Raw genomic sequence first — 16,638 nt, 5'->3', positions numbered from 1 at the left:
GAACTGGAGGACCTGGTATGCAATCGAACAGTGGCGGTCTTTTTGGACAACACCGCGTTGCTGGCCTACTTGAAACACCAATTGGGGATGAATCTGAGTCTCTTTTTCAGTTGACAAGGCAGATCCTCTTATGGTCAGAGAACAAGAACACCCTACTGCCTCAGTTTGTTCCTGGGAGAATGAATGTTCTAGCAGATGTTCTCAGTCGCAAGGATCAAGTAATAGCGACGGAGTGGGCCTTACATCCAGATGTGTGCAACAAGTTGTGGAAGCTGTGGGGCCCCCCTTCATAGACCTATTTGCAGTCAGGTTGGATCATCGTCTGCCGGTATTTTGTTCACCCGTTCAAGATCCTCTGGCTTGGGTGCTAGATGCCATGTTATTAGACTGGTCAGGTCTAGACTGTTTATGCTTTTCCACATCTTTGCTATGATCTAGAAAGTCATCAGCAAGCTAGGCATTTCTATCAGTTGTCGCATGATTGGTTTCACTAGATAAGCAAACACTTATTTGTACATATTTGTATTGTATTAAGTTGCCTTTAAAGGGCCTGCTGATTTTCACTTTGCCTACCTCAATGTTAAATGAGTGAATCAGCTATATAATGGAGAGGTAAGGTTCATTTCAAAAATATAAATAATTTAAGATTTATTTTTTAAATACTTACCTCTTCATTATATCAGTTGCCCTATGTACCTCCCCACATTCAAAGTGGACTGACCAGCTACGGATGTTTGTACCTATTGTTCCCCTGGTGTGGGGTAGGGGAAGTAGATGGATAGAAAGAGATTTTCATAGAATACCGAGTGTTCTCAACCCTTATTTCAATCTGTCCAACTACTTGGAAGTAAATGCTATATAATGGAGAGGTAGGTATATTAAAAATAAATCTTAAATTAAAGTTTTATATTTTTTAACTTTTTGATTAGACTATGTTTTCTTTGCAATTTGTTCTGTGTTATGGTGTTCAGGATGGATAGTGAAGGTATGCCTTGTTTATAATCCCATATTTTCTACATCATAACACATCACTGATTTGCACATGATAAACAGTAGTTCAGGTAGTATTAGAATGGGAAGTCATAGTATCCATGAAGTGTAAGATTACATAAAATATATAAGTGAACAGTGAAGTACTATAAGATGAAAAGGCCCACTGAAGCAAAATTAACACAAGAAAAACAGGTCTTTCTTAGCTGATTTTATGCACACTATTCACAGCGTTTCATTATATTGCAGGGCAACCGTGTACGAGAACTTAAAGGAAAAGAAGGAACCTCAAAAGAAGCAATAGCAGCTGAAGTTGCTAAGCTTCTTGACCTCAAGAATCAGCTTGCATTAGCGCAAGGCATCGATCCAGCCACGTTGAATTCGAAAGACAAGAAGAAAAAGAAGAAGTGATAATGGTACTGGTTAGATGTGAAGGTTTTTATTTCATATTATTAAAAAGCTGTACTTACGTGAAAAATACAATTTTTACGAGTTGATGCATATTTTGATTTTCTTGAAACTTTTGTATTTTATTGTTGACAGTTGTTTGATAAATTACAAAATATTTATCATAATTCACAAAGCAGTAGTTAACTGTAGAGATTTCCAAAACTTGTCAGGAGAAAGAAACACAGGTCTGGACAATGCAATCCAAGGATTACTAATTTCCAGTGAGTCAAATAAGGAGATTGTAAGACTGCTTAAAACAAGAATACATCCCTCCTAGCTATTGGAATTGTAGGCGAATCTGTCTATATACTACAGAAAATTGATAAGGATATTATATTATAGCCAAGAGAAAGAGATATGGTTGCATGTATTGCCTAATGTTAATTGGTAAATGAACTACCTTTAATTCAGTTTAGTCATGAAATGACATGGGAAATGAAGAGTCCCAAGAGCAGTGTTCCAGAAGGGTGAACGAACACACCTACATATTGAGTAACTAAAGCGTCTAGGTCATGGAGATGATCTGCTCATGTTAATAATAAAAAAGAAAGTGATGGTTGGAGTAAGAAGATGGACATGGAAAATTCCATCCACTTCAAACTTGAGTCACTGTCACGCGAACACATTTCTTGCAGAGCCTATTTTCATCTGGTCTCTAAATTGAGCACAAGGTAACCAGTAATTGTTGCAAAACTCAAGGCAGTCAGGTTCACCAGTTTCCAGCCAAAGATCAGGACCTTTGTTAGCATGAAAGGAAATAGAAGAAAGAAGCCGTGGTACATTAGTGTGTACTGTGCATAAGATTGTATCACAAGAGATGCTCATCTTTGCAGAATATAAATGGAGAATGAGATTTTCAGTTTCCAAAACGTATAAGGTTAGTAAATTGGAAAGACAGGGAGGTGAAGCACTATGTTGTTGTATTAAAAGGACAGATTGTAGAACATTTCTTTTATGTTATGGACCCTGGTTTTGAATCGGATGAAGAAGGCAGTAAAAAGAAAATGGAAGCAACAACCTGGATAAATATTGTAAGTAATACCCCACTGATTAATAGCAAAAACACTACAATGCTTGCATAAGAGACAGGACACAGAAAAAGATGAGAAGAAAAAGGCTGTCACCATAAAATTCTGAGGTTCATGTCCAAATAACAGCAAGAGCATAAACTGTGTCCCCAAGCACTGAGACAGATTGTGCATGTGATGAGAGAGGAGGAAGAAAAGTTAGAACAGTAGTTGATGTGGATGGAGGTGGATGAAAATTTACAAAAAGTACTAGGAACTCTTGGAAAAGGTTCATAAATGAAAATCTAAACCAGATATTTTCAGAAGGAAATGTACCAGACAAGAAAATTGGGAGAACTTGTTTCATGTGTGATCCAGTGAAAGGGAAGTCTGAAGTAAAAGCATTAATGATAAATTAAGATAATGAGGCAGTTACAGATAGGGTGAACAAGTATAACTTGTCTCCATGTCTTGGAAGATAAATCTTCTTGGGTGAAGTAAGATAATCATACTGTACCTTATGTGACTTTGAACTATGAAAAAGTAGAATAAAATCCATTTTTCATAATTGTCACCAGTAATATAAAACAACATTTACAGAATGCCAGAGTGGCATACTGTACTTCATCTGAAATAGGGAAGGGGATTCATAAGAAAAACTGTTCCTCACATACCTTGGTACTGTGGAATCATCGGTTACTATAGTCTCCCCAAGACACTGAAGGCCACTAATTTCCACTAGGAGCTCTAACAGTTCCATCAGTTGGGAGTATGCCATCCCAAAACTGCTTCCTATTTCTTCACAGGTCTCTGTAGCTCATAATGCAAGGTGAGAGATTGGATTTTATATTTTTATTTCAGAGAAACTTGTTTGATATCAGTCAGTTTTTGTCATCTTTTGTGGTTGTGGTGCTATTTCACTGTTCTTTGGTACATGATCATGTTAACTATGCTTTGCCCGAAGGTAGGTGTATTTCCTAGCTCCATTATTGTCAACTTCATCACTTTTTAATTTTAAGCTCTTTGACAATTATTGTAGTGAGCAGGTGTAGTGACATTATTTGGTCTACAGCACACAAGATCAAGTAGTAGTCCTTACATAGTCATTATGTTTTGCAATCGAATTCGGATGAACACAGTGATATAGGTAATTAATCTAATCCTCGAAGAATATTTTATAATGAAGAATAAGACCTAATCTTGCATGCCTTTGTAATTTCTGTGATCAGGTGCATTGTAAAACTGCAAGGAAAGCCATTAAAACTGAAATGACAAATCATATAAAAAGATCTAATACTAAGGTGAAAAAATAAAGATCATTTACTTGTCACGTCGGCTTCACAAATTGGCAGTACAGTTGCACCAGTGGGCGTCTCTCACTCAGTGGATCTCTCAGCCAGATACATTCCAGGCAAGTGGAACATTGCGGTGGACAAGCTGAGTCGTCAGGGTCAAGCTCTGGGGACAGAGTGGTCACTACCTTAAGAAGTAGCAGAAAGGCTTTTCCATCTGTAGGGAAGTCCAACAATAGACCTTTTTGCAACGAAGATTCAACAAGAAGTTAGAGGTATTTTATTCTGTTGTTCCAGACCCCTGGACTGTGGCAGAAGACGCCCTGCAGCACCCCTGGGACAACCTGGACGTTTACGCCTTTCCTCCCTTTTGCCTAATCTGTCAGGTGATCAACAGGGTGATGATTTCTCAGAACCTCAGGATGACCCTAGTGGCTCCTTTGTGACCACATGCAGAATGGTTTCCCGATCTTCTAGCTTGACTGGCCGAGGCTCCGAGGGAGATTCCCCCATGGCACAATCTTCTATGCCAACCACACATCGAGAGCTTTCGCCAATCAGTAGGGTCCCTATCTCTTCAACGGCTGGAGACTATCCAGTATCTTGTGAGCGAGAGGCTTTTCTCACAAAGCAGCTACAGAGATGTCTGGTCATCTCAGAAGATCATCTGCAGCCGTGTACCAAGGAAAATGGGCTGTCTACTGTGATTGGTGTCGTCAGTGGGGTTTCTCTCCAGTCAGAACATCTATTCAACAATTAGTGGACTTCCTCATTTTTCTTTGTAGGGAGAAACTACTCTTTGTTTCAGCCTTGAAGGGCTATAGAGCTGGTCTAGGATTGGTTCTGTGTTTAAAAGGTTTAGACTTTTCATCTTCGTGGAAGGTCTCTATGCTTTTCAAAAGTTTTGAGCAATCCTGTTCCCCAAAAGATCGTAACCTCCTAACTGGGACTTGACCCTGGTGCTCCATATGAAACCATATGGAATTCAACAGACAGAAATGTTACTCTCAAAACAGTTTTCTTACTGGCCTTAGCTTCATCAAAGAGAGTTGGTGAACTTTATGGTATCTCTTTTAATTTTAGACATACAAGGGGTTGGGGGTCTGTAGCCTTTGAATTTGTCCTGAAATTCGTAGCTAAAACTCACAATCCCTCGGTTCATGATGACAGATTCAAGGCGTTCTCGATCCCCTCCCTTGGAGATTTTGTTGGTAACGACCCAGGCAAATTACTATTATGCCCTGTCAGGGCACTGCTTAGCTATCTAAAAAGGACTCGTCATCTCAGACCGGGGTGTCGAAGACTTTTTGTTAACACAGGCCAGAACAAGAAAGAAGTGTCCAAGAACACATGTGAAGTCATTAGACAAGCTTACAGTACTTCTTCACATTCAGATGCCAATACAGTGCAAGCAAGAGCACTTGATGTTAGGGGCCTAGGCCCTTCCATCGCTTTAAAAAAAAACTAGTCAGTCCACAGGATTTTGAAGGCTGGTATATGGCTTTGCCAAAACACCTTCACATCCTTCTATCTGTGGGATGTTGCCCACAGGTCCTTGGACACTTTTCCCTTGGGTCCGGTGGTGGCTGCTCAACAAGCTGTGTAGCTCATCCAGTGCTCCGAGCAGGACAGTTTGTATCTTACCTAAGATGTCGGTTATGAAAGTGAGGGTGAATGGGATGACTGGTCGTCTTCCTTTCTCTTTCTTTTTCTCTTCTACTGGTGGGCAGTGGAGAGAACTGGTCCATCATGTGCTGGAACTGGTTAGATACAGGTGAGCGAGCTTCCATTTTATTTTGTTATCTTTGATTGTTCCTACACTATACAAATTCCTTAAAGATGCAAGTCCCTTCCTCCCTCTTACAAGGGGAGAGAGGAGCTGACAACAAACAAGGTTGGTGACTAACATAAGCTTTGTTGTCTCCGACAATTACAGCTTCTTACCGTCCCCCAAGACACAGTGTAGATATGAGTTCACATTGTCTCTTAGCTCTGATGTCTAGCTGTTCGGTAAACTTATGCTTAACAGATCAGGGGCTTACGACTCCTTCCTTTGTCCTATTTTTGGCCAGGAAGTGACCCCAGGTTGTCAAACCTCCAGTCGGTTGGAAGAGGAAGAAACTTATGTTAAGACCCAGGTTTGTTCCGTGTATGAACAATTGAAAAGCTTTTAATCAGTTTGTATTTTCCATAACTAACAAACCTTTGGTCTTAATGCATGTGTCCACCTCGAGGCACCCCTCATTCAGTTACATAGGATGGAAGAAAACTGTTACCATACTGCATAGATAGGGTGAATAAGGTTGGGCTGCGCCCTCCTCCTTCACCCCTATTGGTTGCCTCCTGTTGCCACCAAATCCTTCTACAATTTTTTTTCAACCGGACTCCCTCCAGGTGCTAGAGAATTTTCCCCCTTATGTTCAGACTGCGGGTTTGTTAGTTATGAAAAATGCAAAGTGATTAAAAATATGTCGTTTTTGAAAATTGTCCAAAATATCAAGTAAATAATTAGGAAAAATCAGTACCAGACCATAAAATTCATACAAGGCATAATGAAGAACTACGGGAAACAAATAATCAAAGAAAAATTCAGATAAAAATGAAATTCTATACATTGACATGAGTTCTGAGAATGGGAATACTGTATTACTCAGTTATCATGAGGCCAGCAGTCAAAAGATATGTATCATCAAACCATTACACAAGAAAACCATCTGTGATGGTATGAGGACAGTCTTGTTAATTATCACATTTTATAATAGCAAACGAAGAGAAGGCAAAAGGAACTCTCACTGGGTTGCTTTTTCTATTGCATATATCAGTTGCACAAGGCAGGAGTTCACCCTAAAGCTGACCCTCTGATATTATGGTATATACCAACCTGTAGGTTACATCATCAGTGCCCTCAAATAGTGCAGTGTAGACTTTACTTAAGGTTCTTGTATCATCCCTTCAGCCCATAACTGCAACCCTTTTCATTCCTTTTACTGTACCTCCAGTCATATTCTCTTTCTTCCATCTTTCTTTCCACCTAGTTCTATCAGGTGTTTCGTAGTGCAACTGCTATGTTTTCCTCCTGTTACACCTTTCAAACCTTTCTACTTTCATTTTCTCATTCAGCGCTGAATGACATCATACTTCCCAGCGCTTGACCTATGGCCTAAATTCTGTATTCTATTATATTCTAGATACCAACCTTGCATTGACATCTTGGCTTAAGAATTTTCTCTTAGAAAAATCAATTCTTATACAGCTTTTCGTCATATCAGTATTTCTTAAATATATTCTTATACAGCTTTACGTCATATCAGTATTTCTTTTTCGTAGCTTGCAGTATTGTAAAGCTTTTAATTTTATTTCTTATGATCTCTGAATACAAATTATAAAAAACTTTCATTGCTTCTGAACAAATTTATTGAAGTAATTTCACAGGTAATTTTTTTCTTAAAGAGATATTTAGTTCATCCTTTGGGCACAGAACTCAACCAAAAATGCTACAGCAGCACCACATATTCCTGAATAAAAAGAAAAATACATTAGCATCTCAACATAGACTTCTGCGCTTATTAGCTACATTATTGTGATGGTTTATTTTAGACTATCTGTCTGGTCACTGGTATATTGGTCAGTATCTTGGAGTGGTATTTGATGAAAAGCACACTTGGAATAATCATATTGACCAGTTAAAAGTGAAAGTGAAGAGATCACTAAATATTTTAAAAGTACTATCTAATTTTAATTGGGGTGCTATAAGAAATCGTTGTTAATGCTTTATAATGCAGTATGTTTATCAAAAATTAGACTATGGCTGCAAGTATACTCATCTACTTCAAAAGACTAAACTTATAAGGAATGGACTGTGCATAATATGGGGCTAAGGATCTGCACTGGAGCTTTTAGAACTTCACCCATTGAAAGTATTTATGCAGACTCCCATCAGGTACCACTGGGCTTAAGGAGGCATGAGCTAGGTCTAAGATACACCATGCAGTTGAAAAGCTCGAAGGAGAATCCTTCTTTTGAGATCTTAAAACAGTGTGACTCAAGGCTTTTTGGATCTAGATCTTCAATACCATTTCAAATCAGACAGCTGGTGAACTGGAGGATGAAAGCATATCCCCCAATGGTTTATTCCAGTAATAGATGTCTGCATCAAAGAGACAAAGAAGAAAGATCGTCTAGAAGAAGAAGTCAGAAACAAGTTTTTGGAGCTTGATGAGAGGCATATAAATGACAGGAAAATCTATACTGATGGATCAGAATCCGGAAGATGGAATAGGATGTGCAGTGGTGTGTGAGGAAATCATATATAAAAGTTATTAGACTCCTCAACCATATTCACTGCTGAAGCAGCAGCCATAGTTGATGCTTTAAATCTTACATCTGATAATAAATTTAAATCCTGACGTAATATATAGTGACTCAAGGAGTGTTTTAGAAGCCCTAAAGAAGTTTAACCCCTACCCATCCCTTAATTCAAAGGCTCAGGATGACTTTTATATCTTTCTGTTTACCAGATTAGTAAAGTTTTGTTAGTTGCTGGGCACTGGTCTGAAAGGAAACGAACTGATAGTAAAGCAAAGGATGCTGCATAAGATGTGATATCTTAACTAATAAGATTACATTTGGATATGCATCAGTTATCAGACGACACATTCATTACAAAATGGCAGGAGAATGGACTTTCCCATTTTATCCACAAACAGGAAGTACAGAAACATTATAAAAAGTATCAGTTTTGGAGTTCGGGTTTCAGTCGTAACAGAAGATTAAGAGATCGTCTAACACAGCTTAGGATTGGCCATTCCCTTCACTCCATAGCGCTATATTTTAGAGGGCAGTTGCCCCAAGTTTGTGCTCACTGTGGTGGTCAGCTGTCCGTTGAACACATACTGGTGCACTGTCCTAATTGATCGCCTTAGGAAGAAGTACTAAACTGGGAAGACTGTCTTAGAAATTTTAAATGATCATGTTGAGGTAGATAACCTTATGGGTTATCTGAAAGAGTCTGGTTATTTTAATGAGGTATGATCTTGGTATATTTAATGAAGATTTTTGTCATATTTATTCTTATACTAAGTATATATTCTGAATATAAAAGTTTGATATGTATTTATTTTTTGCTGGTTCTATCCAATATAATTTTTCATTTATTAACACTGAATTTTACTAGTATGTCATCATTCACCTATTCATTATCAATAATATCATTAATTTATATATTTCATATTCATTATGGCGCTGAGTGGGTTCCGGCGCTTGGTCTTCAAGACCTAAATTTCATAATAAGTATCTTGGAATCCTACTTAAATGTAGGGAGTTCATGCCTCCCTCAGGGTGATGAAAAATCACTGGCTCTATATCATGATCAATTACTGCCGCAGTGTGGGGTATGTGGTGGGGGGTTGGGCTTAACCTGGCTGATGTTCCCCCTAGCATCTTAAGGTGGTGAAGAACTGAAAAAATTAACTTAACTTTAAATTGAATGACAAGTGTAAAGAACAGTTTAGTTTAGGCCAGAAATTATGTGGAATTACTGTCAGCTGAAAGATGACTTGGAAATTTTCAAGTGTATGTAATACTAAGAAGGGCTATCACAAGGCAGTTGTCATTTCTTGAATGGTTTTACTAACATGTATGTTGATTACCTATTGCATAATGCAGCCATGATCTATCAAGACTAATACTGTGCACCATGAAATTGAACTTAAATTCTACCAAGTACCTAAGGCAAGGATTGCAAATACACCCCACATCTGTTTAATATTGAGGGGAACTGTTGGTTGCTGGCCCTCCTCTCTTCCTGGAGGTAATCTGCATTGGGTTCCGTTGTTAACCACTTGGTTGATGAGATGATCAGTCCATCCATGCTCTTGTAATTCTTGTAACCTATGATTATGAAAACGTTAATGGGTCTAATATCATTTCATTATGACTTTTCCATCTGCTGTTGATTACATACACATGATGGTGGATAATTACTTACTAGTACCTGAAGTTTCACCTAAAGTTCAATCACCTTCTAGGACATTTTTCTGATAAAGCTTTGTGTAATTTCTTTTTCAGTATTTGTTTGAAAGTTTGTATCAAAACCAGTCTTTTTGCCTCGCATGTAGCTCGAACAGCTGGCTATACTCTACTGTAGGTCATAATTAGCTGTTTTTATACAGGACGTATTTGAAGCACCTTAATATAATATCCAAAGGGAAGTTTACTAACAGACCCTGCTTCTCTTTCTTATTGAGACAAATGAATTATGCAATGTCATACAGTATTTGATATAATAAGGTATGCACAGTACTTGTGAATTGTCCTCTGAATTATATTGTTAAAGCTACAGTTTTATGTTCAGATATATGTGCACTAATTCAGTATATATGCTTACTAATGACACACACACATATACGGAGCAGAGTATGAAGGCATCAAAATTTTTTATGCTGTTGAAAATTGTAAGATACCAAAATATCAATAAAAGTAAAGCGGGTCAAAACCAACATAGTAATTCTGTATCTTAATTTTAAGAAACAGAAAACTCACCAAAATCTTAAACTTTCCATCAGTGGAGAATTTCTCTCAAAACTAAGGTGTACGAGTGAGTTACAATATTTTCCCTAGGAGTGAAGTAATCACATCTTGCTGTTGCAGAGAAAGTCTTAGCCACCATGAGGCTCCCACTCAGACTGTCACATATACCTGGAAGTAGATTAAATGGTAATTCCTGACAATCTTATCTTACATGGTTTACATGAGATTCCCGCTCAGACTGTCACGTATACCTGGAAGTAAATTAAATGGTAATTCCTGACAATCTTATGTCATTTACATTAGGTTCCCGCTCAGACTCACATATACATACTTGGAAGTAAATGGTAATTCATGACAATGTCAAACTTATTATGTGGTTTGCAATAGTACAGTCATAGGAAGAGATGGAAAAACCGTTAAATGCCACATTTAACCATTACTGATCATTCATATAAAAAATTATCACTAGTAAACAGAGGTTGAGGATTTTTACTATTCTATAGGTTTAGCCTTTGTTTTGAAGATTGAGAGTGGTACTTTTTATTTGTAAGGCATTTAAAAATGTATATCTTTTGGAGGTGAACATTGTGCCTGGTATTTTGTGATTTTTTATTTATTTAAGAATGTATGTCTCTTGGAGATTTAGTATCCTTTATTCATCTCCCTGTGAAAAAATATTAATTGGCTTATTCCAATAGAATTCTTAGCAGCTTTTGTAACCATAGCTTCTCTTCTCCCCTATGTTATCACTCTCCAAATCTCTAACCTCCTGTATATGTATAAACTTTAGGACCACAAGGTGCTTAGCTCCATGAATAATCTTCTAGTTATTTTTCCAATACATTAACCACATCCTAAAGTATATTAAATAGCACTTGAATACTTGGAATGTTTTTTTGCTTGTAAACAGGACTGGGTAAATAATAATTAATTAGTAATCCTGCCTTCACTGCTTTATTTTCTGTTAGATACCCTTTTTGTCAATGTTCCATTAACCTTCAAGGGAAAAGTACCTCCTCCTTTTGAATTCCCATGTCCTATGACATTCATTTGTCCAAAACCATCCCATGTCTTAAGATTGGGGACATGTATATATAGTTTTAAAAGAGGTGCATGAAAAGGTTGGATGTACTGTATTTGCTTCTGAAGAAAGATGAAGGTATTATCCAGATTCTATAAGGTACCAGGCAGTCCCGGTTGACGAGCGGTTCCAGCTTCTGACGTTCCGAGGCTGGCGCTTTTCAAATATATTCATCGAAAATTACTTCCGGCTTACGGCGCATGTTCAGGAGTTCGACGCGTCGTCAGAATCCGACGGAAGAAATAGGTAATAATCATAATTTGAAGTTTTTTTGATGTAAAACTCAATATTAATGATTTACATCGTTTCAATGCACAAAGCATTAAAAGTAAGGTTTTTATGATTTTGACGATTTTCGACGATTTTCCGGCTTCACGATTTTAGGTTACGACAAGCAAGAAGAACGGAACTCCCCGTCAGTACCGCCTCTCTATCTGAGCAGTTATTTATTAATTTTCATTCTCATATATAAATTGTGCTTTAACTCATTCAAATATTAGACATCTTAATTTTACAATGAAAAGCTAACTCCGAATTTATTTAGGTTCTGGAAGCCATGCCCCCTCTCTAAGTACTGTATTTAAAGCTCTCCTTAGAGCTGGTGGACTGCTTCCTGCCACCTCTATATTTGTAACATGGCCCAAATTACCCTTTACTTTTCCATAGTACTCCAGGAAGATAGTGAAATAAGGGAGGTAAAAAGTTCAAGAGTAGCAAGCTGTGCTAACGAATGAGTAAATTATAGTATTTGTCTTGCTTGTGTGTCTACCTCTGAAACTCTCTCTTTCCGGAGGTGTTCAGAATTTGCCGATCAGTATGCTTCCGAAAGGTGGAAATTGCATCGCCTGCTGTTAAGTTGGTGTTTTCTTTACAATTACTACTTTTTTGTGAAAAATGTTGTTTATAACTGCCTTACTTTGAATGAATTAACTTTACCAGGGGTATAATGATAAGAAGGAATGAGAATATCAACAGTTGAAGCAATACAGTAATAATAATAATAGAATGGATGATAAATATCACTGAACTACAGTATTACTAAAATTGTTCAAGGAAAACCAAACACAGCAAGAATACAGTAATGGTCTTACCTGCAAAATGGCCCTTTGCAATGTCGTCACGGGCAGCATAGCAGTCAGGGAAGAATCCAGCACTTCCCTCCAGCAGTGTTTTGTACATCTTCACGTCAGCTGTCTGTAAAGTTAGGTTATTAATTTGAAGGAATAGTGAGAAATGGAGTAATAGGCAAGATTTGATCTATTTCAAGCTAAGTTTCTGTTTCAAGAACCATGCCCTCTTGCCCAGTGTTGGGACATTTTGTCCCTCTTACTCGTTTATTTAAGCAAAAGTTTTGTACACTGATTTCTTTATATTGTATATGTTTGTTTTTTTTTGTATTTTAGTATACTTCTTTTCTTTCAGTTTTCTCTCATTCAAAAATGACACTGCTCTGTATAGGTATGCATAGCAAGCTGATGACATTTTGCTATTTTCCTTATAGTTATGTGCACATCATAAGTAATAATTGCGACAAGAGAAAGTAATGGTCCCATTCACTTAATACATGTACTTTTAATATTAAACCCACAAAGAGGTTCCGTCAGTTAATACATGTACTTTTAATGTTCCCTATACATTTTGGATACACTTGTGTGAGTATTGCATCCAGATTAGGAAATATTTGAAGCAACTGCCCCTCTGGGAGGATATGTGAAGCAAGTACCCTTCTGGGAGGAATGCTTTGAAAAAGGGGTGCAACAAGACTTAGAAAATACATTTACGAATCCAAAGGAAGGATTTACCTTGAAAGTGTGCAGGATAATTCCACCTTGTTCCAGCCTCCATGGAATCGCTCTCTGAGAAACCAGGTCCTCCACCGAGCGAATGGGAACTTGGACCAAGGGAGCGGTGAGACTTGCCACGAGTAAACTGCTGTAAATCCTCATCAAGATGAATGTCCCAATGAACCAGAAGGTCATGAGGATCTTGGAAATCCCCAGCATTTTCCATTCAATTGCTGTTCAGAGAAATTAGGAGAATTTATTTGAGAACCTTGGAATTTCCCAGGATTTTCCATAAAATTGCTGTTCTGGAAGATTAGGAGAATTTATTTGAGGATCTTTGAAATTCCCAGCATTTCCCATTCAATTGCTGTTCAGGGGAATTAGGAGAATTTATTTGAGAATCTTGGAAATTCCCAGGATTTTCCATTTAATTGCTGTTCTGGGAGATTGGGAGAATTTATTTGAGGATCTTGGAAATTCCCAGCATTTTCCATTCAATTGCTGTTCAGGGAAATTAGGAGAATATATTTGAGGATCTTGGAGATTCCCAGGATTAAACATTTTATCGCTGTTCTGGGAGAGTGGGAAAATTTATTTGAGGAGCTTGGAAATTCCCGAAATTATCCATTCAGTTGCTGTTCAGGGAAATTAGGAGAAATTATTTAAGGAGCTTGGAAATTCCCAGAATTTTCCGTTCAATTGCTGTTCAGGGAAATTAGGAGATTTCATTGGAGATATTAGATTTTCCCAGCATTTTCCATTCACTTGCTGTTCAGGGAGATTATGAGAATTTATCTGTGAATCTTGGAAGTTCCCAGAATTTTCCATTCAACTGCTGCTCAGGGAAATTAGGAGAATTTACTTGAAGATCTTGGAAATTCCCAGCACTTTCCATTCAACTGCTGTCCAGGAGAATTTATCGGAGTTACTAGATTTTTCCCAGCATTCTTCATTCAGTTGCTGTTCAAGGTAATTGAGAGAATTTATTTAATGTGCTTGGAAATTCCCAGTATTTTCCATTTAATTGCTGTTCAGGGAAATTAGGAGAATTATTTGAGATATTAGAATTTCTGGTTTTGATGACCAAAGTTGTTATGAAGCCAGGCTGCAGAACTCAGTAAATTAGTTGGTTTAATGCAAAGACCTTTGGGAAAAGTGTGTTAATGCATAGTGTTGTTGCTTTTAAAAACTGGACTGAACATTTGAAAATAGCATTCATTAGTAGTAAATGTTTATTTTCCCAATGGTCAGTTGGAAGTAAATCCGTGAATTTCTGATTTCCAATCATTAATTGATTTACAATTTGATATCTGTTTTGTGCCATTTAGAAGTATGTTTATGATGTAAATCAACCGATCATGTCTTGAGTAACGTCACAATCTGAAAAAATTATTCAATATCTGTAAAGCTTCCTTTTTTTTCAGCCCAGCTTTGGAATTCACCTATGGCCTCTGTTTTTCCTGATTTTTACAATCTTCCACCTTTTAAGAGGTAAGTCTGCTGTTTGTTTTTGGATTAAGAACTGCTACTTATTTTCCATCTACCATTTATTATTTTTTGTTGTGAGGGGTGTGCCAGTTTAGAAATTGGAAGTGCAATTTGTAAAGTTAGTAAGGAATAAATTTATTCTGTGTGTTGAGCAAAATACCACAGATTGGAGAACAAATGTATTGAAGAAATCTACATACAGTTTCAGAGGGTCTTGTGGTTTTCTCAAAAGGATTTGTTCTCCAGTTTGTGTTTTTTCAGGTTTCAAAGTTCGATAATGATCTGTTATCATTAAGCAAATTATTCAGAATGAAACCTATTCATATGGAACAAGACCGCAGGGGCCATTGACTTGAAATTCAAGCTTCCAGAGAATATAATTAGTTAAAACAGTTTACAACGACCAACATGTTTACTTTCGAAGCTCAGAATACCATGAGCTATACTGTATATGACCACCTTAATTCGGGTTGCTAATAAGCAAAAAACAAAGAAAAACTCTATCAAGGACACACAAAACTTAGCCGTTCAAGAAACTTATGAACTCTTGAGAGCAAACCAAACTGGGGTATGTCAGCTTCATGGAGGAAACAAAGACATTTAGGAGAACGTGAGAAAACAAAAAATTTTCTTGAAAATGGAAGTCAAAACGAAATTCAAAGAATACCTACACATTTGGTAAAGAATAGCCCAGACGTGAAGCAGGAGAATGCCCAGAGTCGGCGGCTTTTGAGCAGACTGATGGCTTAGGCCTACGTTTACACCCTCAGAAGGTATTTGTAGGTAAGTTGATTCAACCCTCGCTGCCACCCAGATGGTGATCACCACGAATAGCCCAGTGCCCAGAATGGAGAACCATACCTGGTGGCATTCCGAGATGTTCTGATTTTGATATTAACAGAGTAAACTTGTCTTTTTTTTCTGTCCTAAGCATTTGTGCTTCTTATAATATTTTCTTTCATTAAGTGCTTTCTTTATTTTACAGTTGATTTTGCATCTTAGTACTGTGGGTTTGCGCTTGTTGCCATAATATTAATCATTAAGTGCTTTGTTTGTTTTACATTTGATTTTACATCTTAGTCTTATGGGTTTCCGCTTTTTATAATGATAGTTGTTCATTAAATGCTTTGTTTATTTTGATTGACGAAGAAAAAATGTTTTTTCAAGAGTGATGAAATATTGCGTGTGTGATACCAAGCAATGATTTTTTCCCCGCTGGTGAAAGATTGATTGAAGTTATGACTTATTTATGAAATTTAGTCCGTCAAGCCAAGCACTGGGTCACTTTTGGCCATTCAGAGGGAGATGGAGCGGTTGGATAGCAAGATAAAGAGACCCAGAAAATAAAGGAGATGAAGTATAAGGATCTAAAGGCAGAACTGTGAGAAACCCCACAATTGCACTAAAATTGGGAGTGGAAGGTGTTGAATAAAAAGGCTGGAGAAAGGAAGCTGGAATGGGGGTAAAGTAAAAGGCTAAGAATTTGGTGCAGCTAGGGGCCAAAGGAACGCTGCAAACACCCTTTAGTGCTATCTGCAGTACACCATGTGAATGCACTGATGGCGCTACCCTCCTGAAAGATACAGAGACTTATGAGACTCTTACCTCTGGACGGAAAAGCCTCACGAAGTCACTGAGATTTGAGGATCCTCTGGGTCTGGGCAAGAAGAGCCAGTGGGGGAAGACAAAGAGGGTGGGAGGGAACGAAGCCACTTTCGTCCGAGGGTACGATATGGCAAAGGGACCCAGCGCCATGTCCACTTCCTGGCAAAGGTTACAAGAAGAAGTCTTAGGAATTTTCTCTCCTGTAGGATACAAGTCCAGCTCACTGCAAAACTGAGAATGGTTCCTGTGATATAAGAATCATTTTACCAGTTTTGATAAATAAAAGAAAATGCTGTGAATTACATTTTTTGTGCTTTATCATATTACTTTACTTATTGACGTAAAGCATTTTATCACCAGTGCTTTTTCATAAATGAATAATTTCCTTTAAGATGAAAACATGAACTGAAAAC

General features: G+C 37.6%; 1 protein-coding gene and 1 pseudogene across 3 annotated transcripts in view; one reads left to right on the top strand and one right to left on the bottom strand.

Annotated features, from left to right (window-relative positions):
* MetRS (methionyl-tRNA synthetase 1) overlaps window positions 1-16,638 on the top strand; it is a 109,021-nt gene that overhangs the window by 23,068 nt on the left and 69,315 nt on the right. For 2 of the 3 annotated variants that reach the window (XR_010852057.1, XR_010852056.1), the window contains exons 8-9: window positions 1,240-1,406; window positions 14,557-14,623. Coding sequence is in view for 1 of the 3 variants with exons in the window: in XM_067098474.1 (XP_066954575.1) it covers window positions 1,240-1,401 (162 nt within the window). In the remaining 2 variants the exon portion in view is untranslated. Of the gene's footprint in view, window positions 1-1,239; window positions 1,488-14,556; window positions 14,624-16,638 lie in introns of those variants that run through there. The other variant, XM_067098474.1, reaches the window with a different exon arrangement.
* LOC136835804 (probable glutamate receptor) overlaps window positions 7,196-16,638 on the bottom strand; it is an 18,722-nt pseudogene continuing 9,279 nt past the window's right edge.

The sequence above is a fragment of the Macrobrachium rosenbergii genome, chromosome 55, assembly GCF_040412425.1.
Source record: "Macrobrachium rosenbergii isolate ZJJX-2024 chromosome 55, ASM4041242v1, whole genome shotgun sequence".
NCBI lineage: Eukaryota > Metazoa > Arthropoda > Malacostraca > Decapoda > Palaemonidae > Macrobrachium > Macrobrachium rosenbergii.
This window is presented reverse-complemented; position numbering and strand designations above follow the sequence as displayed.